Source organism: Bubalus bubalis, chromosome 9 (genome assembly GCF_019923935.1).
Source record: "Bubalus bubalis isolate 160015118507 breed Murrah chromosome 9, NDDB_SH_1, whole genome shotgun sequence".
Classification (NCBI taxonomy): Eukaryota; Metazoa; Chordata; class Mammalia; order Artiodactyla; family Bovidae; genus Bubalus; species Bubalus bubalis.
The window spans coordinates 48,130,777-48,153,884 of record NC_059165.1 but is presented as its reverse complement, the minus strand read 5'-3'; the positions used below and the strand labels follow the sequence as shown (position 1 = coordinate 48,153,884).

Genomic DNA, 23,108 nt, shown 5'->3' with positions numbered 1-23,108 from the left:
AACTACCATTTTGGAAGAAGAGTGGAAGTTTCAACATTTGCCACATGCACTATGAATGATGCAGATGTCCGTGCGTGTCTGGTCTGGAGGGAGAAGAACAGCAGAGGGGTTCACTAGGAGCTCTGAGAAGGCATCCATTCACAGGGTGGAATGACTTGGCTTTTGGACCTGGAGGTCCAGTGAAAAGCAGCCATGCTTGTTCTAGTCTATAGGCGGGACAATCTCCACATGGAGATTAAAGGCCTGTTAGTTTTAGGGACTTTGATTGCTTGATTTGACCATATTAAAACAGACCTCTCCGCAAAAGGATAGATTTTGGATCATTTGCCCCATGACATATAGAACTCAGCAGTTTTTGCCAATCTGGGACTAAAAAGTTAGATCTAATTGGCATAAATATTTCAGACCAAATAATGGTTTGAATCAACAGACAATATATCAGATTTGGCTTACTTATTTAAAAAAAATTACTGAATACCTGTTATTAAATCACTGTGCCAGGTGCTGAGGTTACCACAGGAAATGAGACAAGATTCTGGCCCCCAGAGAACTGAACTACATTCCAGTGAGAGGAGGGACACATGGGCAGACGGTGACAGAGTGAGAATGCACGGCCAGCGCGTTCAATGGGGATTGCAGCACACGTCATGAGAACGGGTAGAAGGAACCCATCCTAGCATTAGGTCAAGTGCACATATGAACTTACACACGTGTACATGCGTGTTAAGAGTGTGAAGGCTTCCTGTGGCGGTCATCCTAAGCAGGGAGTTAAGAGAATCGGAGGGTTGGCAATGGAAAGGAAGCTGGAGTGGGGGCCCTGAGCAGAGGCCTCTGCAGCATCAAGAGAAGGCTGGAAACAAGAGAGCAAGCACCTCCCAGGTGGAGAAGGCTGAGCAATTCCATTCATCCAGAATGGGAAGTGAGAGGGAAGAGATGCAGCCAACCAGAATCAGAGGGGCCTTGCAAGCTTGATGCTGAAGGTGAGGGGGCTCTGGGGAGGTGTTAAAGCAGGGGACTGGTGTGGTTAGGTATGTATCTTAGAAAGACCACAGTGTGAGGAAGAATAGATTGGAGGGGTCAGGAGGCAAGTTGGGGACACTTTGCAGTAATGTGAGCAAGGCACCGTGGCAGCCTGAGCTAGACTAGAGGCAGGTGGGCATCCAGGGATGGATGGTTTAGGGGATTTGAAGGCAGTAACATCTATAGGACTTGGTGATTGACTGACTGCTTCTCACTCTGCTCATAAAGAGTTGATTTGAGGCCGCTTTAATTATTTTCTCACAAGCTTTATTGCACCCTTCAAAACAAGTACAATTGATTTTTTGTTTTCAAGCATTGAGAAAAATATTTTAAAGTAGATTACATTTGTTTATAATTATTAACATAAGATTTACTCCTTGCAGAAATTAGAAAAATATAAAAGTACTGAAGGATATGAAATCCTCCATAAGACGATGATTCAGGGATAACTGCTATTAACATTTTGGTTGTTTTTCCTTCTAGAATTTTTTCTACTATAACAGATTTATTTTAAAATTTTAACTGTGGGAATTTTTAAATATATACAAACATAGAAGAATCAACCAAGTATACCCATCTCAGCTTGTATAACCCGTCTTTTGCTATTCTACAGCTGAATTTTAAACTTACAAGCAGGTCTTTATATTTTCTTTTAATCTAAAACTTTCACCTCTTGATAGAATTTTGCTTTTGTAATCCTGAGTGTTTAGCATATGCCAGCCCCCTAGCTCCTTGGCCATTTTCAGATATATGTCTTCACTCAAAACATTGAACAGGACAGTAAAAATGTCCAAATCCCATGAAGCCCTGAAAAACACCAGATTTCCCACCTCTTTGAGCAAGACCAGTACAGAGGGTAAATATTTCGGGGGGAGAGATCTCCCAGGCAGTAAGTAGCAGCCTGTGTTTTGACTCACTCACCATAGTTGTCTCAGCAATGGAACCGAAGCTGTTGATGAAAATGTTGCAGCTGACATTCACTGGGGGACCTGCCAATTAAAAGAGATTCTTGCTTAGCTCCATGGCCATGAAAAAAATCCCCCAGACAAGACCCATTCATGAAATGCTGAATTTAGGGATAGATCCCCTTTGGTGGAGGAGACCCTTACTTGTCCTCCGCCCCACTCTTGGGCAGCAGGGACTCGTAGCCACATCATTATGCCAGATTCCCAGGTCCCCAAGTGAGCACCAGGTACAGAACACCAGAGGCTGAGATGTACTTTCATTAACATGAGATGATTCATCATCCTGCCATATGGTTGAAATGCCTTCCCCAAACCCCACCGGCTGCCTTCTAATTTGTGGCCGAAATGTATTTACAGCTACAACATTTGGAGGCCATCTTGGGAATTGCAAGAAACAGCAAGTTCCTTGCCTTAAACTTCTGAACCAAGAATGATTGTCTGAAAGGGCGTTGATGGGAATTACCAGCTGAGGAATCTAGAGGGAACCTCAAGGAAAGTCCATAAGTCTTTGGTAAATACTTTCCAAGCAAGCTTTTTGAATCCTACTGCAAGGGTAGGAAAGAAGAGGAGGATTATTTGCCCTTTGGAATCTTGTTGCTAGCAGGACCTCTGTCCAATTGAAGCCCAGTCTCTTAATTTTGTACAATTAGTTACCATTAACTGAGCAGGGTTTTCTGTTGCGCTGAGAGTGTTACTAATGTTATCTCATTGTATCCTCTCAGTAGCTCCATGAGAAGACACGGTTATTCCCATTATTTTACAGACGTGGAAGCAGGCTCAGAGAGGCTGTTTGTCCACAGCCACACAGCTAGTAAACGGTCAAGCCTGAGTTCAGATTGGTCTAATTCTGAAGCTAGTGGTTTTAATGACTATACTTCTGGAGAGAGGTTCAGAGAAAGGAAGGGGCATGCTCAAGATCATAATGTGGCAAAATCCAGGATTTTAAGCACTGGGTTTCCACTCATGCTGGCAAGAGGGCCAGCATAAAATAACCAGGAAAGAATGTGAGGCCGTGGGTAAAAGTTATATAAGCAGTAAGAGTCCAGGTGTGAGAGAGGTTCTGAAGAGCGAGGCATTAGGGAAGCCCTTGTGAAGGTGATGATGACCTTGAGCTGATTTTAAAGGGGGTTCAGACTTGGATAATAGGTTATAATCCTTCACTTGAAAATGGCAACATGCCATTTGTGAATTTTTCCCAGGTCCACTTTCTGGTTGATCCCCAAGAGGTCCTGAGGTAGGCAGGGCAAAATTATTGTTGCTAGGTCCCTCTAGCAATGAGATTCCCAGCTTCATAATAGAGCAGAGAACTTTAGTAGCTCACCTGGGCTTCTGTACCCAGCAAGTGGTGGAGCCAGGACTTGAATCCAAGTTTTCTTATACCCACTCCTCTCTGTTCATCTTGAAAAATTAGCCCAAGCATTTCACCCAAACTCAGCCAAAATTCTTTTCTTTTTAGAAATCCTAAGGTATAGAAAGGGACTCAGTCCTGCTGTGAGGATCCAGGCTTTCCTTCCAAGGGCTTGCCAGGATCCCTGTGTTTGAGACACAGCCCCAGACTCTCACTGGCTCTTTTCTCTGAGGCATGCCCCTTCCCTTTTCTGGAATGCAACTTCCCCATCAACTTGGGAGAGTAGATTTTGATCTGGGCAGTCATTCTCAGCTCCATGGGCTTGGAATTCCCTTATGGAAGCTCTCAGTTGAATTACATGGTTACTGTATAGGATTGCAGGGCTGGAGTGTTTCTGAAGGATCACTTAACCAACCGTTTCTCAAACTGAGGTGCAGACGTAGAATCACCTGGGGAACTTGTTAAACTACAGATTCCTCAGCCCAACCCCAGACCCAGTGAACCCAAATCTGTAGGGATTTAGCCCAGAGTTTATTGTTTAATGAGTGGCCTGAGTGATCCTCATGCAGAGCTGGGTTTAGGAACCACTGCTACTCATTCAGGGCTGAGTGCTTGATCACCTCTAGCAGTGGGGAACTCATTTTGTCTCGAGCAACACTTTCCATAGTTGGATAGCTCTGCCTGCTAAAAATTTTTTCCTTATGCTGAGCAGAAATCTGCCTTCTTGGTCACTTTCACCAGAACAAAGGCCCATTAGGGTTCCCCCCCCACCCCTTATTTAGACTCAGATCCAGGTTTCTCTTTTCATTTAGCTTCATACCATTAAGATGCCCCAAAGAGTTACTGCCTGTGCCTTGAAATGATGTGCACAGAGTTCCCACCCAGGCCCTGCCAGTATCTGGTGCTGTGACTCCCATATAAATTAGATCCTGATTTATGTGTCCGAGAGGGCGCCAGCCAAAAGGACCTCATGGGGAGGTGTGGTTCATTGAAATAAATCTGAAATTAAATTATCCTCAAGAAAATTACAATCTGGCTGCCTTTGGCAGCAGTGTAATGTATATATTTCATTAAATATTAAAGTTTAATTTTGGTCTTGTGTGTATGTTTGCATTGGGCCGTGCCCTTGATCCTGGGAGCCATTGTGATACACAGAGTCTTAGCGAAGATACAGCATATCAAAGCTGGCAGGGCCTGGTTCTCCTGGATCATTTCACAGATGCAGAAACAGAGGCCCAGAAGCGTCAAGTGATTTACTCTGGGTCACAGACATCAGGTAAGTAGTGAGAGGGTTAGAATCCAGTTTTTGAGCTCTCTACTTCAGTGTTAGGATTTTCACTGCCACTGTGTTCTGCAGAGAAAATCCCATGGATGCAGTAGCAGCAGCATATTTTTAGGGGAATTTGCTCATGCGTTCATTTATGATGGGTTTACTGTGGCCCTTCTATGTGCCAAGTACAGTGATATGCACAAAAGATAACTAGCACATGAAACTCGGATGCCCCTATGTTCAGCAGATGGACAAGACCAAGGCACTTCTACTCAGCCTGGAGTTCTAAAGGAGCCCACGAGGGGGCGCTGGGGGACGGAATTGCTGAAAACTGCGAAGCTGCAGATGCAAACTGGTGGTCAGTTTTCTCTGATGTGTTTGATTTGGCCAATGGTATTTCCCAACGATACGGTTTAGCTGCCAACTTGGAAGATTTCACATAACCTCCCCGACTTAAGTCTCATCTGGGAAGGCACGCCACCCAGGGCCTGCTTCCTACCTGGCGGGAACCTGCCCGCTCTTAGCAGAGCCTGTGCTTTCTGGTTCTCTCTGCTTACCCCCATCCTATTTCAGTTGTGCGCCGTACCTGCTGGGCCCCTCTGGGTGTTTGAGACTGTGATTCTGGTGAAGGGCTTGTGTGCCGACTCACTGTCTTTGAGGGAAGAAAGGTGGTGTTCAATCCTGGAAGAGAATGGCCTCAGGAGTGAGGTGCTGGGGAGCAAGAACACCTCGACATCAACAGCTGTGGGAACTGGGCCCCCAAACAAGCCTCAGTGCACCTCCCAGCCTGTTTTCCATTTGCAGAGCGCTCTGAGAAGGGGACTTGGAGGGTGGGGGGTTGAGGGAGCCGATACTAGGAAGCTGTTAGCAGCTGTCACATCTCTTGTTTGGTCTTGGACTTGAGCCAAAAGGAACAGCAAGGAAGGGCATCTGGAATCAAGGATTGATCAGGGGGTTGGCTGTGGGTCTTTGAAATAAGATTTTTGCAGGGGTGCTGGGAAGAAGGTCAGGGTGCACAGGCTCCCAAGGAGGTCCTCAAGTCTGCGCATGCAGAAACCTGCCCAGCAGTTAGAAGTGGATGGTTACAGTTTCCTGAGGCATCAGTGGATGATAGGAACTGGCCCCTCAGAAACCTACCCAGCAGTTAGAGGTGGTTACAGTTTCCTGAGGCATCAGTGGATGACAGGAACTGGCCCCTCTTGTTGTAAGACGTAAGAGCTCAGAGGACTGTGAGCCAGAAGAAGCTTCTCAGATCACTTCATTTGTGGTTAATAAATGGGCTACCCATAGGGCATATCTGGCTCCCAAACATGTTTTGCTTGTATTTACATGTGTTAGGTTTCAGGAAGTTTCTCATAAATCTTGATTTGTGGCTTTTCTTGGACTTTTGGATGGTCAGGCAGCACAAGACCCACAGTCCTGTAGGGTGACCAGGGACTGGGGGGACGGAAGGGCTGCCTACTTTCCAGGGGCCTGCACCACTATTTTTTTCCATATTTCTACCACTCCCTATTGTCTTACTAGGCACTTGAAATTGTGGCTCTTATTAGGTGAGAGAGTTCCAAAATTATTTGTTATTCCAGGGGAAGCTTTCAGTGGATGAACTGTAGTTAGAAGCTTCTCATCTAAGACAAATAAAAGTACAGCTGCTTGGGGGAGAAGCAAGGTGGGGGACTTGCTCATGTCTTCTGTTTCTCTCTTTTGGGACACAGGGAAGAAGCGCCAGGACTGTAAAAACCACAGAGATAGCCTGCTCCATCCCTGCCCAGGCCAGGAGACTGAAACCCAGAAAAAGGAAGAGGCTTATCTAATCTCAGAGAATAAGTTTGTACCCAAAGTGAAACCTGAACTCATTTCTCTACATTCTGCGTTCATTGCTTGTCCATTAGTAAAGCTAGCAAGTGGGTTTAGTTCCCATACTGACGCAGGCAACCAGAGATCCTGTTGAGTTGTACTCTCTGAGGCTTTGTTTGGCCTTGGTGAATAGACTAATAGTATCTGCCTTGGGGGTAGAGAAAAGAGTCATGGAATTCATACCATCTGCATACAATTCAGTGGGCTTGCTGCCACAATCTGGGAAAGCAGATCCCTGGGGCTCTGAAAGGCAAGTTTATCTACCTTTGAAATTGGGCCTGATCCTGGCGTCGTATCCAGAGGTCCTCCCCATGAGTTTATCCAGGAAATCGGACGGTGACATGGGCTTGGAAGCAGACCGAGCAGCTTCAGCCTCCTTGGAAGCAGCAAGACTAAGAAAGGAGAGAGGAGGCAGATGGTTAATGAGGGCTTTTCTCACACTGAGATCAGATCCCAGCCTTGCTCAGCCCAGTTCTAAGAACCACTGGAGAAGTAGGTAATATGGGTCCTTAATGAGGTGAGGCCCAGGCTACCTTGTTTATCCAGCCCAGGTATCAGCCTGCATGGGATCCTGGCAGGTGGCCGAGAGTGTCTGATTGATGCTAAGAAACTGCTGATTCTTTTAAGGCTGCATCTCTAAGGTTTTGGGCAATCACCCTTGACTGCTGGTTTCCCTGGGAGAGGAGACTGAAGGGATAACTTCCCACGAGGCCCAGCCCTGTGTTTTGGGAGCCTGTACTTTCAGAGGTCCATGGAACAGTGCAGCCAGAAGAAATCTTAGAGATCAAGTAGTCCAGCCTTTTTGGGCTTCCCTAGGTGCTCGGTGGTAAAGGATCCTCCTGCCAATGCAGGAGATGTGGGTTTGATCCCTGGGTCAGGAATATCCCCTGGAGGAGGAAATGGCTACCCACTCCAGTATTCTTGCCTGGGAAATCCCATGGACACAGGAGCCTGGCAGGTTACAGTCCATGGGGCTGTAAAAGAGTCAGGCACGACTGAGTGACTAAACAACAGCAACAGTCCAGTCTTTCCCCAAAGTTTCTCTTCAGAATGAGCTACTAATTTTTTTTTTTAAAGAAGATGCCCAAGTCAAATGCATTTGGGAACACAAATAGAAGCAGGCATCTTTACCTTGGGTCTTCTCAGAACCTTTGACAAACTTAGATGCTTATACTTATGGGACTCTCTCAAAACACTTTCAAAAATGCTTTCTCAAAAACACTCTCAAAAAAGTTTCAAAACACTTTCAAAAAACTGAGACACAGCTAGTGAAGGAGATGTAGGTTCCAGGTAAATCAGGGGTCACTTGCCTGGATGTAGCCAGAAGTGGGGGATTTGAAATCAAACTGGGGATGCTTCACATTGTTTCTGTCACCTTACCCCTACAGCAAAGTAGTTTTAGGTGTTCCTTTGTACCATAGTACGTAGTACAAATATCTGAGGTCTAAGAACAGGGGCCCTTCCCCTGCCATACTCTCTGAGGCATGCACATTTCTAGAACAGTCAAGATTGGAAGCTGAAGGGTTGACGATCAATTATTTCTGTTGCTTTGGGTGACTGAGCTTCCCTGACCTGAAATGATTATATCCAGGAGATAGCTGGAAGCTGCTGCAGCCCCACTGTGTGTGCTCTGGGGCTTGTATGCTGGCGGAGGTGCGTGTGTAGAGATGCACGTGGGTGTCGCAAAAAACAAGAGCTTCTGTCACCTGGCCAAGCTGGACGTGGTGCTCCCCAAGGATTTGCGCTGCCTCTTGTGTTCTTTGCCGTGGCTCCTTTTCTGGTGTCAGCATTGTCGCTGTCTAAGTGGTTCCCTCTAATGAATGGCCCTCATAGCCCTGTCTCCACCCTGTCTTTTCCCACAGGCCCCCTTTCTTCATTTGCAGAAACCTGGGGCACATGTCCATCTGGATGTCCTGCCAAGCCATGCCTCAAGTGCATTCCAAACCAGATGCTGCAGCTTCCTTCCCAAGCTTCCCTCCCAAAGTTGCCCTGGTGGCACCGACGTCTTCCCGTTCTCTAGGACCAGATGCTTCAGGAGCGTCTTGCCTCTGTGTCCCTTCTCCTGCCACGTCCCCTCACTCACTGGGGCCTTTCCAGTCATGCAGGTGTCATGACTGTGCTAACTTGTTGGAAGTTACTCGTGTTTGTGTTCCGAGACCAGCAATTGTGGTGGGGTGCCTTCACTGTCTGTTTATTTAATCTTCTACTGTGTCTACCATGGTATGTCTCACACTTACTTGGTGCTCAATAATGGCCGAATGAATGAAACAATATTTTAATTAATTAGTCAAATATCTTGGTTAGTAGGAAGTATTCAGAAATATTCATGTATGGATTAGCAATTTTAAAATAAGTAGACTATTATACTCACTAATGAAAAATAGTGAAAATAATCAGTTATTCCTTTGAAGTTTCAGAAAATTTTCTAGGATGGTTGCACTCATGCTTAGTAATCTGAAGATTCCTTATTCATATCCTAAAGGGCTCTTTTTAAAAGATTTCTTAATTGAAGAATAATTGCTTTACAGAATTTTGTGGTTTTCTGTCATACATCAGCAAGAATCAGCCATAGGTACACCCATGTCCCCTCCCTCCAGGGCCTCCCTCCCATCTCCCTTCCCATCCCACTATTCAGCCTGTTACAGAGCCCCTGTTTGAGTTCCCTGAGTCACACAGCAAATTCTCATTGGCTATCTATTTTATATATGGTATTGTAAATTTCTATGTACTCTCTCCATACATCTCCCCTTCTCCCTCCTCTCCTCCCGCCATGTACATAAGTCTGTTCTCTATGTCTGATTCTCCATTGCTGCCCTGAAAATAAATTCATCAGTGCCATCTCTTTAGATTCCATACATATGGGTCAGTATACGATATTTACATTTCTCTTTCTGACTTACTTCTCTCCGTTTAATATGCTCTAGCTTCTTCTACCTTATTAGAATGGATTCAAATGCTTTCCTTTTTATGGCTGAGTAGAAGATCCAACCAGTCCATCCTAAAGGAGGTCAGTCTTGAGTGTTCATTGGTAGGACTGATGTTGAAACTGAAACTCCAGTACTTTGGCCACCTGATGTGAAAAGCTGACTCATTGGAAAAGACCCTGATGCTGGGAAAGATTGAGGGCAGAAGACGAAGGGGATGACAGAGGATGAGATGGTTGGATGGCATCACCAACTCAGTGGACATGGGTTTGGGTGAACTCTGGGAGTTGGTGATAGATAGGGAGGCCTGGAGTGCTGCAGTTCATGGGGTTGCAAAGAGTCGGACACGACAGAGCGACTGAACTGAGCTGAGTATTCCACTGTATATGTGTACCACAGCTTCTTTATCCATTCATCTGTTGATGTACATCTAGGCTGAAAAGGGCTTGTTTTGATGGAAAGAATAAGGGACAATGCATTATACTGTTTTTACAAGTGTGAGTATAGATGTTTGTGAGTTTGTGTGATGTGGGTAGGTTTCTAGGTGTGATGAATATGCATGTTTTGTTTATAAATGGATGGATATGGGTGGATGTGTGGGGACTAGGGTGTGTATGAGGGCATTTGTGGATATAGAGAGGATTGTGTTACATAGAAACTCTGTACAGAGAAACACTGGGCTGGATGAAACACAAGCTGAAATCAAGATTGCTGGGAGAAATATCAATAACCTCAGATATGCAGATGACACCACCCTTATGGCAGAAAGCGAAGAAGAACTAAAGAGCCTCTTGATGAAAGTGAAAGAGGAGAGTGAAAAAGTTGGCTTAAAGCTCAACATTCAGAAAACAAAGATCATGGCATCCAGTCCCATCATTTCATGGCAGATAGATGGGATAAAGTGAAAACAGTGAGAGACTTTATTTTGGGGGCTCCAAAATCACTGCAGATGGTGACTGCAGCCATGAAATTAAAAGATGCTTACTCCTTGGAAGGAAAGTTATGACCAACCTAGATAGCATATTTAAAAGCAGAGACATTACTTTGCCAACAAAGGTCCATCTAGTCAAGGCTATGGTTTTTCCAGTAGTCATGTATGGATGTGAGAGTTGAACTATAAAGAAGGTTGAGCACCAAAGAATTGATGATTCTGAATTGTGGTGTTGGGTGTTGGAGAAGACTCTTGAGAATCCCTTGGATTGCAAGGAGATCAAACCAGTCCACCCTAAAGGAAATCAGTCCTGAATATTCATTGGAAGTACTGATGTTGAAGCTGAAACTCCAATACTTTCGCCACCTGGTGTGAAGAACTGACTCACTGGAAAAGACCCTGATGCTGGGAATGGTTGAAGGAAGGAGGAGAAGGGAATGACAGAGGCTGAGATGGTTGGATGGCATCACTGACTCAATGGACATGAGTTTGAGTAAATTCCGGGAGTTGGTGATGGACAGGGAGGCCTGGCATGCTGCAGTCTATGGGGTCGCAAAGAGTTGGACACGACTGAGCAACTGAACTGAAGTGAACTGTGTTACATAGATTTGGATATACAAAAATATGAAGACCTGTGTTCCTGTCAAAGTGTGTTGTTAAGAGTGATATTTAGTATGGGTGTTTTTGTGTGTACATATAGCAACCCACTCTAGTATTCTTGCCTGGAGAATCCCATGGATGGAGGAACCTGGTGGTCTATAGTCCATGGGGTCGCAAAGAGTTGGACATGACTGAGCGACTTAACTTTCACTTTCATGGCATGTATGTAGACATGGGGTACAGGGTGTGAAAATGTCAAATGCCTTTGTGGCTGTACGTGTGCGGTATATATATTGTATGTGTGTTACTGAAATGTACTGTCACATGTAGTATAGAATGGTTCATAAAGAGTGAAAAGAACAGATGATTTGGAACCAATCCGGTCTCAGTCATTTACTGGCTGTGTCACTGTGGGAACATTACCTAACTTCTCTGAACTGCAGTTGCCTGATACACCAAAAGAAGTGTTGCACAAGGAGTCACCGAGGTAGCACAGGTGAAAAATGTCAAAGATGGTTCTTGGTTCACAGCCGGCACTCAGTCTACTGTCTTGCTTTTCCATTACCGTGTGTGTGTGTGTGTGTGTGTGTGGCAGTTGAGAGTCAGTCTGGAGTTTCTCCTGGTCTCACTGCTGCTTTCAGCTGTAGCCCCGGCATGACTTGGAAGTCCTGCCAAACACCTTCCGTGGCCTTACTTTACCACAGTCCCAGCTTTTTCTCCATTTAGCACCAGACCCATGGCTTCTGTGTGACTCTGGTGTGACAAAGGGGACCACGGGCACGTAACCGGTGATTTATGACTTCACTGCTGCTATGATTCACTTCTCAAACCACTCCAGGAGTGGCAGTTATGAAGCTTTCATAAGCTCCTATCCTCTCTCAGCCCCTCCCTCAGATAATAAGGTTTGGGAACGTGGTCCTCTCTCCTAGCAGTTACTATAGCATAAGACTTCTCTTGCCCTCAGGCCTCTTTCATAAGAAAGATTCAGGCTTATGCCTGAATCCCATTAGGCAGTACAGTGAGAAAATGAATTTGCCCCAAAATATTCCCTACTATTTGCTGTTAGCAAAATATGCCATTTAATATCTGAATCCTCCCCAAGCTGAAGCATCTTCTGAATATCCTAGCTCACACGTCTGCAGCAAGGGACTTACAGTCTGGTCACCTGGCCATTGACTCACCAACAGTCCTTGTATGGTGAACTGAACTGGTGGGAATCGAGACTCTGAGAAATTAACTGGCCTCACATCACACAGCCCTTGAGTAAGGGAAAAGATTAGAACTCATATTTTCAAGCCCTGCTTCTTCCAAACGCTACGATGTATAGGAAAAACTTTTGTAAACTATGAAGAATATAAATCATGATAGTAGGTAGTGTTAGTACTTGTTTTGAAGCTCTGTTGTATTGTTACAGCCAAGAAAATAAAAACCTGTGTCTGACCCCTGGCAATCCCTATACACACTCTGAATTTACCACACTTGAAACTGGGGAAGAAGTAGTGTGACTTAGCAAATGCGTCTCTGTTTTGTCAGGTGACTCAGAGTAGAATTCTTGGAAATTTTAAGATTCTCTAGTCTAGCCCCTCCCATGTATCATGGTTTCTTGGAACATTGACAGTTTTTTCTGAGTTTTTTTTTTTTTAATCATTTGTACTATTAGTCACTTTAAAGTTTTCATTGCATTGACATGTATGTTTTGAAGGCTTTATCTTGTTTTCTGTGTATATTTCTAATCATCTTGAAAATTCATAGTTTCAGTCACAGTAATGTCAGATGTTGAAATATTTATACTTATTTAAAAGTGGATATGGAGGTGATATGTTTTAAATATTTGTTATTTAGGGAAAAAAGTTCTCCTTGAATTATCTCACTTCTTTAAAAAGAAAGGTAACTTTGTATTTCACTCTTCACAAATGAAAAACCAGTATTACTTGCCGTAATAGAGGACAAACAAAGCAGTGAATACAATGAAAACAAAACAGAAAGAGAAGAGTTTAAAATCCTAGTTAAATTCTGTTGCTGGCTGACATCCCAAACCTGAGACCTGCCTTCAGTTCCAAAAGAAGATCAGCGAGTGCTGGAAAGGTGTTAGAGACACGGTAGCACCCAATGGAGACTTTTTTCCTGGGATAATGCAAATGACTGAAATGATGATTCTATGTTATTATTATGTTTTGAACTGCCTAAAATCGCCTCCTATCCCTTACTGCCCTCGTCCAAAATTTCTCTAATTCTTTTTCTGATAAATCTTCCATTTGAATGTCAAATAGCCATGCCTTTCCACTTGATGATCATTGTACATTTCTGGCTATATTTAGACAGCACGTTTTGCACAGAATTATTTCTAGGGCCCCCTCAAGTAAATCTGTGCTTTGCGCCTCTGTGCGGAGAAAATAGGCGTCCAGGGGCCCTTCATGCACGTTTGCAGCCACTGCCTCTGGTGAGCTTAAGCCTTTGCTTATAGATAGTGAGGAACTGGACGCAGAGCCTGGGAGTGAGTCCGAGAAATGAAATACTTGATTGTTAGGATTTGCTGACCCTATGAAAGTATTTGGAAATGATGCAAATTGTTTCAGGGATTACTGAGATGTAATGTGGTGAATCAGACTTGATTTAGACAGATTTGATTAATAGTCATTTTCAGAATGTCCGTAAGGTCTCCTGGGACCAAGGGTTCTGTCCCTCGTTGAGAAGACTTATGGCGATAGCTGCACTGACTGGACAGAGCCTTGAACTGTCCAGCGCCTCTTAGGGCTTTTGTCGCATTAGGAGACTTTGGTACTTAAAGGACCTCAGTTTTGACTCCTAATGACAGAGATTAAGCAAAAGTCCAGGAGTCTGTTCTACAGTGGCATTGGAGGGAGGGTGACAGAGTAAAGAGGGGGCTTTGTGACCTTTGATGAATCACTTCCCTTTTGAGCTTTCAGTTTCCCAAGCTATAAAATGAGGGGATTAGAATAATCTCTAAGAGTCCTTCTGGTTCTAAACCATCATTTTAATAATCTATAATATTCCCTCTTTTTAAAATTTTCTTCTTTACTCATCTGGTCTTGGGACCTGAATTTATCTGGAGCCCTCAGGGGAGGATGAGTGTGTGTGTGTCTTGCTGCCTTCCCATTCAGTCCCCTCATTTTTCTTCAGTGGAACAGCTCATTTCTGAGGGATTTGTTGGAAGCCAGGCCCGATCAATGCTCAGATTCTCATTCCCTGGTTGCAGCATCAATTGGAAATAGGGAATCAATGTGCAGTTGTCAATCTGAATTTCAAATGAGTTGGGCTTGGCAGTTAGCCTGGGGAGAAGCTATTTCAATTAGACCGTTCATGGTACCACATGCCCAAGGACCACGGTGGGTGGGGGTAGCAGTGGGGGGGTCCCTCCATCTTGACACCAACAGATTCCATGTCCTGAGTTCATCATGGGCAGGGAAGTCAGGAGGTCAGGGATTGGGGGGAAAAGGGAGGAAGGGCAAAATGAGGGGCAGAAGAGAGATTCAGAAGCTGAGGACAGCCAAGGGAGGGATGCAGGGAGCTGGAGGAGGAAGCTGGAGACACAGAGTAAGAAGAGAAGTGGGGGTGGGAGAGAGAGGAAGAGGAAAGTGGAGGTGTCTGAGGTGTGGCCAGTGCCACAAACGAGGAAGTCAGTGAGCACAGAGGGTGTGTACCAACTGCACCTGGGGGGAGGAGGTGGCTTCCAAGAGGCTTTGTGGAGAGAGTGTTTTTAACAGTAAAACATGAAGGTTGAGTATGGAATTGACCTGGAAGAAACAGAGAAGGAGAGTGTTTTGGGTAGAAGGAACAGCATGTGTAAAGTCTAGAGGTGAGAGAGGACTTGGAGAATTAAAGAGAAGTTTAGTGAGCATGTGTGGGAGTGAAGGAGGGAAATGAAGGGGGGAGAGAGAGAGAGTGGGAGGGACACAGAAAAAGGGAAAGGATGAAGAATTGAGAATGGAGCACTGAGTCTTCAAGGTTGGGAGTAGCCAGGAATGCATCCCCTGTTCTGTGTCCTTGTGGTGGGTCTGGAAATTAAGGAAGATTGTCCCTCCTCGATGCCTTGTTAGTACAAATAATCCATCTGGATTTCTCAGCTGTTGTCTGGTTAAATTAAATTGTAGCCTGGCCAAGGTTGGGAAATGCAGTCTCCAAAAGACCCCTCCAAATGGTGGGTGTCCAACTTGGTTTCCAGGCAGATGTGTCCTCTGACTTGGGCCAGAACATCCCCTTTGCCTTGGCAGGGAGCTAATCTAATGAACTGGTGTTTATTCCTTATAGAAAGTACCAGGTCAACTTAGTCAGGTGTTGACAGAAGGTCTGTCTATGTTTCCAGGAGCGTTTACTTCATGTTGTTGTTTTTGTTCAGTCACTAAGTCATGTCAGACTCTTCGCGGCCCCATGAATTGCAGCATGCCAGACTTCCCTGTTTTTCATTGTCTCCCAGAGGTTGCTCAAACTCATGTCCATTGACTCAGTGATACCATCCAACCATCTCATTCTCTGTCACCCCCTTCTTCTCTTGCCCTCTCAATCTTTCCCAGCATCAGGGTCTTTTCCAATGAGTCAGCTCTTCACATCAGGTGGCCAAAGTATTGGAGCATCAGCTTCATCCTTCCAGTGAATATTCAGGGTTGATTTCCTTTAGGATTGACTAGTTTGATCTCTTTGCTGTCCAAGGGACTCTCAAGAGTCTTCTCCATCTCCACAGTTTGAAAGCATCAATTCTTTGGCACTCAACCTTCTTTATGGTCCAACTCTCATATCCATACATGACTGCTGGAAAAACCATAGTTTGACTATATGGACCTTTGTCAACAAAGTGATGTCTCCACTTTTCAATACACTGTCTAGGTTTGTCATAGCTATTCTTCCAAGGAACAAGCATCTTTTTATTTTGTGGCTGCAGTCACCACCTGCATTAATTTTGGAGCCCAAGAAAATGAAATCTGACACTGTTTCCACTTCTTCCCTTTACTTCATACACAATTGTAAAAGTCATTGTGGAATAGAAGGAGAAATATGAAGGTGGGGCTGGGAAACTGAGATATAGTTTTGGCTCTGTGTCTAAATTTTTCTTGGTCTAATTCTTGGGCTAATTCTTTTTCTCAGATGGTCCCCAGTTTCTCCATCTGGGAAATGGAAGTTTTGGATTAGGTCAGCCATGGGAAACACTTTACTTTGAGCAGCTGCTTGGAAGATGGGTCTGGAGCCTGACCCAGCAGGAAAGGGGAACAGGGTGGATTATCAGTCTCTGTCAAGAGACTAGATTGTTGAGTGGGGGCTTGTCAGATTTTTATGGGTTCTCTTGCTCTACAGTCCTCTGATCCTTCTAATTTATTAAACACCTACTACATGAATAAGGCACTGTGGAGGAGAGGCGGATAAATAATGTTGCTCTCTACAGAAGAAGCCTTTTGTGTGGACTGAGTTTGTGTTTGTCCACAGTGCCTGACAGGCAGTAGCAATCAATGATCTTTTCTTTTCTTTTTTTTTCTTGTCCATACCGCACAGCTTGTGGGATTTTAGTTCCCTGACCAGGGATTGAACCCAGCCCTCAGCCATGAAAGCACAGAGTCCTAACTACTGGACTGCCAGGGAATTTCCAATGATCGTTTGTCGATGAGTAGCTTTTGCCCTCTTATTGTTTATAGTTCAGCAGATAGACTAGAGTAGGTACATATAAACAACTATAAGAGGTTGCCCTCAGCCTAAGGAGCATAACTGGAGTACTCTGGTGGTTCAGAGGAGGAAGGCAGTATTTGGAGGCAGATGGGGACAGAAATCAGAATTTTTCTGAGTTTTGTGAACTTTCGCCTCTGTACCCGTTTGGGAAGACCTGACATTTGTCGATGTCCGTGTTGTATATTTTTGGGGAGAAAGCTTTCTTCTGCCTGTGGGGCTGTCCTTAGAAAGGAATGGAGGGATGGTGTGAGGGGTAGGTATCCTAGGTCCTAGGAAGGGATGAGGCTGAGTAAGGCTGGCACTCTCTGACCTTGTGGGCTGCACCAGTTCCCTGTCTGTGACCATGACACCAGGGGCTCGGGGTTGTTGCACAGTATGGGCCTTGCTGGTCACTGTCAGCTTTGCCTGGGTTGCACCCTCAGGTCAACAGCTGGCTGGCTTTGGCCAGCTGTGCAATTCCGGTTTTATTTGATTGCAGTAAGGGGCTTAGGTTGGCCTGGAGTGCCTGACATTTTATTAGTTTCACTTCATGATCTGCTAAGCACCTCTTAGGGAGCAGAATGGCACAGTTGGCATGCCCTGAGCCCGCTTCTCCAGGTCTTATGAAGCAAGACTCCCTTTCCTTTTCTGTCTTACCTTCTGCAGCTAGATCTGCCTCTTATAAGGAACCATTATCTGGATAAGAAGTGCAAGTATTTGAACAGGGTTCTTGTCTGCAGTGAGATGAAATCTTGGGGGTGTACCCAGTGGTCCAGTGGTTGAGACTCTGCCTTCCAATACAAGGGATGGGGGTTCGATCACTGGTCAGGAAACTAAGGTCTCATGTGCTTCAGGGGTGCAGCCAAAGATTTAAAAAAACAAAACAAAAAAAACCAAACCTTGGATCCTTGGAGCTGAAAGGAACCTTGAGATTCCATCTGGTTCTTCCCCTGCCCTTAGGGAAGTCAGATTCTCTCGGGATATCTCACATTCCTTAGCATTGCTTCCAGTCTGTTCTTCTAGATAGGTTTCCCTCCATTAATTCTTCTGTTGCTTTTATTTAAGTATCCTCATGAAGTAGGGTGAGAAGAATGAGGTGCCTAGCAAAATTCAAAGAGGTGCTTACTTTGAGGTCTGTGTAGGTACCAACCCTGCACGTGCAGAGCCCTGAAAGTGAGTGCCTCCTTAAAGTTTGTGGCCTCACTTGCTTTAACCCAGTCCTTGTCCTCCTAGAGCATCCTAGGTCCTCAAACCCAGTCAATCAAAGGCAGAGTTTCCTGTAGATAATCAAGTGTGGTCACCTAAAGATGGATGTCTGCCTCTCACAGCATCTCATTTCATTTTCAGAAAGCTTCATTTTAGTTTTTCTTGTTTGGTGGCAAAAATCCCCTAACATTAAATATTTTATCACAATTTATCCTTTAAACAACCTGAGAGGAAGGGATGTCTGCCCCCATTTTAAAGTAAGAAAATTAAGGCTTAAGGAGCTTGTGGCTTGATTGTCTAACTCTGGCATACCACACTGCATTTGCTTAAACCATGCCAATGTTTTCTTTCTTCTCATCTCCCTTCTTCTTACCTCATCTGCTTGTTTCAGGAACAGAATCATGGCCGTCCTTGATGTTTTCTGGTTCAAGCTCAACCTTCATGTCTCCAACCTTCCTTTTCCCCAAATTGGGACAGTTATGTGTTATGTGGACAAGACCCCCAAAACATGACTTTGGCAAACTTCTTCCATATGGTTTTCATGAAGTACGAAGCCTGGCACCTGGTCAGGGCTCAATAGGTATTTGTTAAATGGCTTGTATATGCCTGGTACTTCAGAGGAAGCAGAATTTAGCTGTGCAGGTACTTAGCATCAATGATGTGATTTGACTGGAGTAAAAAAACCCTGAATTCTGGCCCTGATAGCTTTAATCAGTCTCTGGGGGAAAATACCTGATGTCCTCTGGGAAAGTCCAAGGCAGGAAAATAAAAGGAGAAGCCATCCCTTTTTCTTTCAGGAGCATGTATAGCCATCCTACAGAATGACTGAGATTAATGTCCTAGGTCAAACCTATGCCTTTCGTTTCTCCCTCCTAGGTCACTAACTATAATTCCGCAACCACCGTCTCACTTTGCCCTAACTGTCCCTGTGTATCTCACTTAAGGAAGTTTTCCTGTGCCTCTGATCTTCAGTGTCATTCAGTGGTCTGGTTCCACAAAGAATTATTGGCTTAAGCCTGTTAACTTCAAGAAACCCCCTAGATGAGTCACAATGTTAGGAATTTGGGTGGGGGGCTATTCTTCAGAGGCTTGATTGCTGAACAGGCCTATGGGGGTTACTCTGCTTGAGTCAAAGCTCTTAGCAGGCCCTGTGCAATTAGCATGCATCCCACAAGTTGGACAGGAGAGCAAATGGCTCTCATTACCTTCAATGCAGTTTTCTTTTTAATCAGATAAATCCCACTGGAAAAGTATGTCTTTGTAGAGAATGCAGCTCAGGGATTCTATCCAAAAATGTGGGGAAAAAAGACTGCATTGATCAGCAGGGAATGGTCATTTGATGTGGCAAAGTTCTGGGAGTATGAATATTGAGAAATATTAATAGTAATATGATAAAAACAGAAAGATGTGTTATTAGCTAATGATAGTAATAGCTACCATTCACTGAGAACTTACTATGTGCTGGGCACTTTCAATCCTATGATGATGACAGCATTACCCCCATTTTTTAGATGGGGAAACTGATGCTTGCATTTTCTGAAATTTAGCAGAGGTCATATAACTTGTAGGTGGCAGACCCCACTTACAGTCAATAGTCAGTTGGTATCTAAAGCCCACACTGTTTTATTGACTATCCCAAGTGATAGAGATTTCCAGAGTCCCTCTGAGGTGCTGCTCTGGTTTATAGTAGAAATGTTTGTATGACTCTTTGGAACTGTGAGTGAGAATTCATGGAGCTCTGAGAATTGGAAATTATGGGTTGGGAAGAATATGACGATCACTTTCACACAAATAACACTTTTGGTATACTTGGACTTCCAATTCATTTGACCTTCCTGCCACCTGCATGACAGCATCTCCATGTACAGCTGATGATATTGAGGATCAACTGAAAGGTTAAGCTCTCATCTCAGCATCTCAGATGGCAGAGCCCTAACGTGACCAGGGTCTGGGGCATCTTCTGCTTGACTATTTGGCCAGACCCAACAGATGGGAAGGGAGTGAATAAATCCTTCTTGACTATTTATTAAATTGTCACTCAGAATTTCTCTGTAGTCAACTTGTCTTTCATTTTATTTTTCTCTGTCTCAGTTCACCCATCTTTGAAATACCACCTTCCTTTATCAACTTTAGGTATCATTTGAGTGGTAAAAGGACATGATGCTTAAAGATGCTGTAGGAATAAATTCCTTTCTTAGGTCAGTCAACTTTTTGCATTCACTAAGTACTTTGAGATCATTATCATCTCATTTGAGATGGCATTAATTTATTACTTCACTTATTTACTTATTTATCTGAAATAATTATGAAGTGCCTACTGTATGTCAAAGGTTGTACTAGGTGACTGAGCAGAATATAAATAATAAAAATATAACAGCCCTTATTGAGTGGTTATGGAGAAGGCAATGGCACCCCACTCCAGTACTCTTGCCTGGAAAATCCCATGGACGGAGGAGCCTGGTGGGCTGCAGTCCAGGGGGTCACTAGGAGTTGGACAGGACTGAATGACTTCACTTCGACTTTTCACTTTCATGCATTGGAGGAGGAAATGGCAACCCACTCCAGTGTTCTTGCCTGGATAATCCCATGGACAGAGGAGCCTGGTGGGCTGCTGTCTATGGGGTCACACAGAGTCGGACACGACTGAAGCGATTTAGCAGCAGCAGCATTGAGTGGTTATAAAGGACCAGGCCTTACACAAAGAGCTTTATTTATGGTAGTGAATCCTGAATCTAATCCTTTCAGTCAGTCAGTTCAGTAATAATCCTTTGGGTTAGATTAATTACCCCCATTTTACTTATGAGGAAACTGAGATTTATAGAGGTTAAATAAGTTATTTGTGCTAAGTCACTGCAGTCGGGTTTGATTCTTTGCCATACTTTGCACCGCAGCCTGCCAGGCTCTTCTGTCCATGGGATTCTCCAGGCAAGAATACTGGAGGGGGTTGACATGCCCTCCTCCAAAGGATCTTTCCAACCTAGGGATCTAATCCTCATCTCTTGTCTCCTGCATTGGCAGGCAGGTTCTTTACCACTAGCAGCACCTGGGAAGCCCTATTTAGGTACACCTAACCCCAGAGTTTGTTGTGTGTGGATCACAACAAACTGTGGAAAATTCTTAAGGAGATGGGAATACCAGACCACCTGACCTTCCTCCTGAGAAACCTCTATGCAGGTCAAGAAGCAACAGTTAGAACTGGACATGGAAAAACAAACTGGTTCCAAATAGGAAAAGGAGTACATCAAGGCTGTATATTGTCACCCTGTTTATTTAACTTCTATGCAGAGTACATCATGAGAAACACTGAGCTAGATGAATCACAAGCTGGAATCAAGATTGCCAGAAGAAATATCAATAACCTCAGATATGCAGATAACACCACCCTTATGGCAGAAAGTGAAGAGGAACTAAAAAGCCTCTTGATGAAAGTGAAAGAGGAGAGTGAAAAAGTTGGCTTAAAACTCAACTTTCAAAAAACTAAGATCATGGCATCCAGTTCTATTACTTCATGGCATATGGATGGGGAAACAGTGGAAACAGTGACAAACTTTATTTTCGTGGGCTCCAAAATCACTGCAGATAGTGACTTCAGTCGTGCAATTAAAAGACACTTGCTCCTTGGAAGAAAAGCTATGACAAATCTAGACAGTATATTAAAAAGCAGAGACATTACTTTGTCAACAAAGGTCTGTCTAGTGAAACAGTAGTCATGTGTGGATGTGAGAGTTGGACTATAAAGAAAGGTGAGTGCCGAAGAATTGATGTTTTTGAACTGTGGTGTTGAAGAAGACTCTTGAGAGTCCCTTGGACTGCAAGGACATCCAAGCAGTCCATCCTAAAGGAAATCAGTCCTGAATATTCATTGGAAGGACTGATGCTGAAGCTCCAATACTTTGGCCACCTAATGCAAAGAGCTAACTCATTGGCAAAGACCCTGATGCTGGGAAAGATAGAAGGCAGGAGGAGAAGGGGATGACAGAGGCTGAGATGATTGGATGGCATCACTGACTCAATGGACATGAATTTGAGCAATCTCCGGGAGTTGGTGAAGGACAGGGAGGCCTGGCATGCTGCAGTCCATGGGGTCCCAAATAGTTGGACACGACTGAGCTACTGAACAACAAAATCCAGAGACTTCTCTTTTAAATATCTTAATAATAGATACGCTATAGCTCTTGTATTCAAAGAACTCCCAAATTAATTGAGGGAAACCTGTGTGAAGACAAATTAGTGCTTGGATGTCTGAACCTATTAGAAAACCATATTACTTTCCCCTCCCAGATCTGTGCTGGTTCAGGCCTAGTGTGGAAAATAAGCCAAGTTGCAATGAACCCCTAGGAAATGTATTGGCAAAATGGGTCTGTTTGTTCCAGAGAAAACAGGTTTTCTTTCCTAGGAGTGAATCTTAGATGTGTGTGGTCTTCAGGCATCCAAGAGACTATGATTCAAAGGAGGGTGTTGAGAAAATAGTAAACAGTCTTCAGTGGGCACTGGGGAAGAAATGACCTTAAACTGTAGAAAAAGCAACTTGGATTCAAATCTGCATCTGCCATTAATAAACTGAGTGAACGGTCTTCAGAAAGAGCACACTTAACTGTGAGTTGAGAGGATTTAGTTGAAGTGGGTATTTGTATGTAAATACAGAGTTTTACTTATGCTCCCAATCTCTAATAAGGCTCTAAATAGCCCTCCTTGATTCCCCTGAATCCTCTAAGACAGAGAGCTGCAGCTATGCTTAGTGGAGTGGAACTTCTTTGTCTTACTTAGCAGGTTCTAATGTCTTGGGGAAGAAGTGGGTAGAAGAGTCATAGAATTATGGAACTGGGACATCTTGTGTGTTAAAAAAAAGATATTTTTTGAGCACCTTATATAAATTAATGATTTAGATGACATTCAGAAGGAATGTCATCTCCATTTATAGACAAGGAAATTGACTAAAGAGATTAACAAGAATCGCAATGGCTACCAATGATCAAACGTTTTCTAATTGCTGCCCACCTTGTTAAGAAGTTTCCCATACATGCTTTCTAATCCACTCAACCACTTGGTGAGGTGGGTACCATTTTCTTCTCTAGTTTTCACTTGAGGAAATGGAGACTTGGAAAGGTTAAATGACGTAATCAAGGTAATTTGGTGGCTGAGTTGATATGTGACTCTAATTGAGGTGGAATTTTGCCATATGTTTTGGAGCAGCTGTTAAAATGTGCTAATATAGCTCACTCAACTTGAATATGCATTGTTTTAAGTTCCTGCTCCTCTGCAGTTTAGTACCAGCTTCTGCAAGTAGTATTTACTGAGGAGTATTCAGAAGACATGTCCGTGAAGCCTGAGGGACTCA

At 44.1% G+C, this 23,108-nt stretch overlaps 1 protein-coding gene across 1 annotated transcript in view; it reads right to left on the bottom strand.

Moving 5' to 3' along the window:
- The window catches only part of GLRA1 (glycine receptor alpha 1), a 50,128-nt gene extending 41,570 nt beyond the window's left edge, over positions 1–8,558 (bottom strand). Inside the window, exons 1-3 of the mRNA XM_044948708.2 lie at positions 8,461–8,558; positions 6,722–6,849; positions 1,942–2,009 (exon numbers count right to left, since the gene is read on the bottom strand). Coding sequence (XP_044804643.2) covers positions 1,942–2,009; positions 6,722–6,849; positions 8,461–8,558 — 294 coding nt within the window. The remainder of the gene's footprint in view (positions 1–1,941; positions 2,010–6,721; positions 6,850–8,460) is intronic.
- Positions 8,559–23,108: the final 14,550 nt, after the last annotated feature.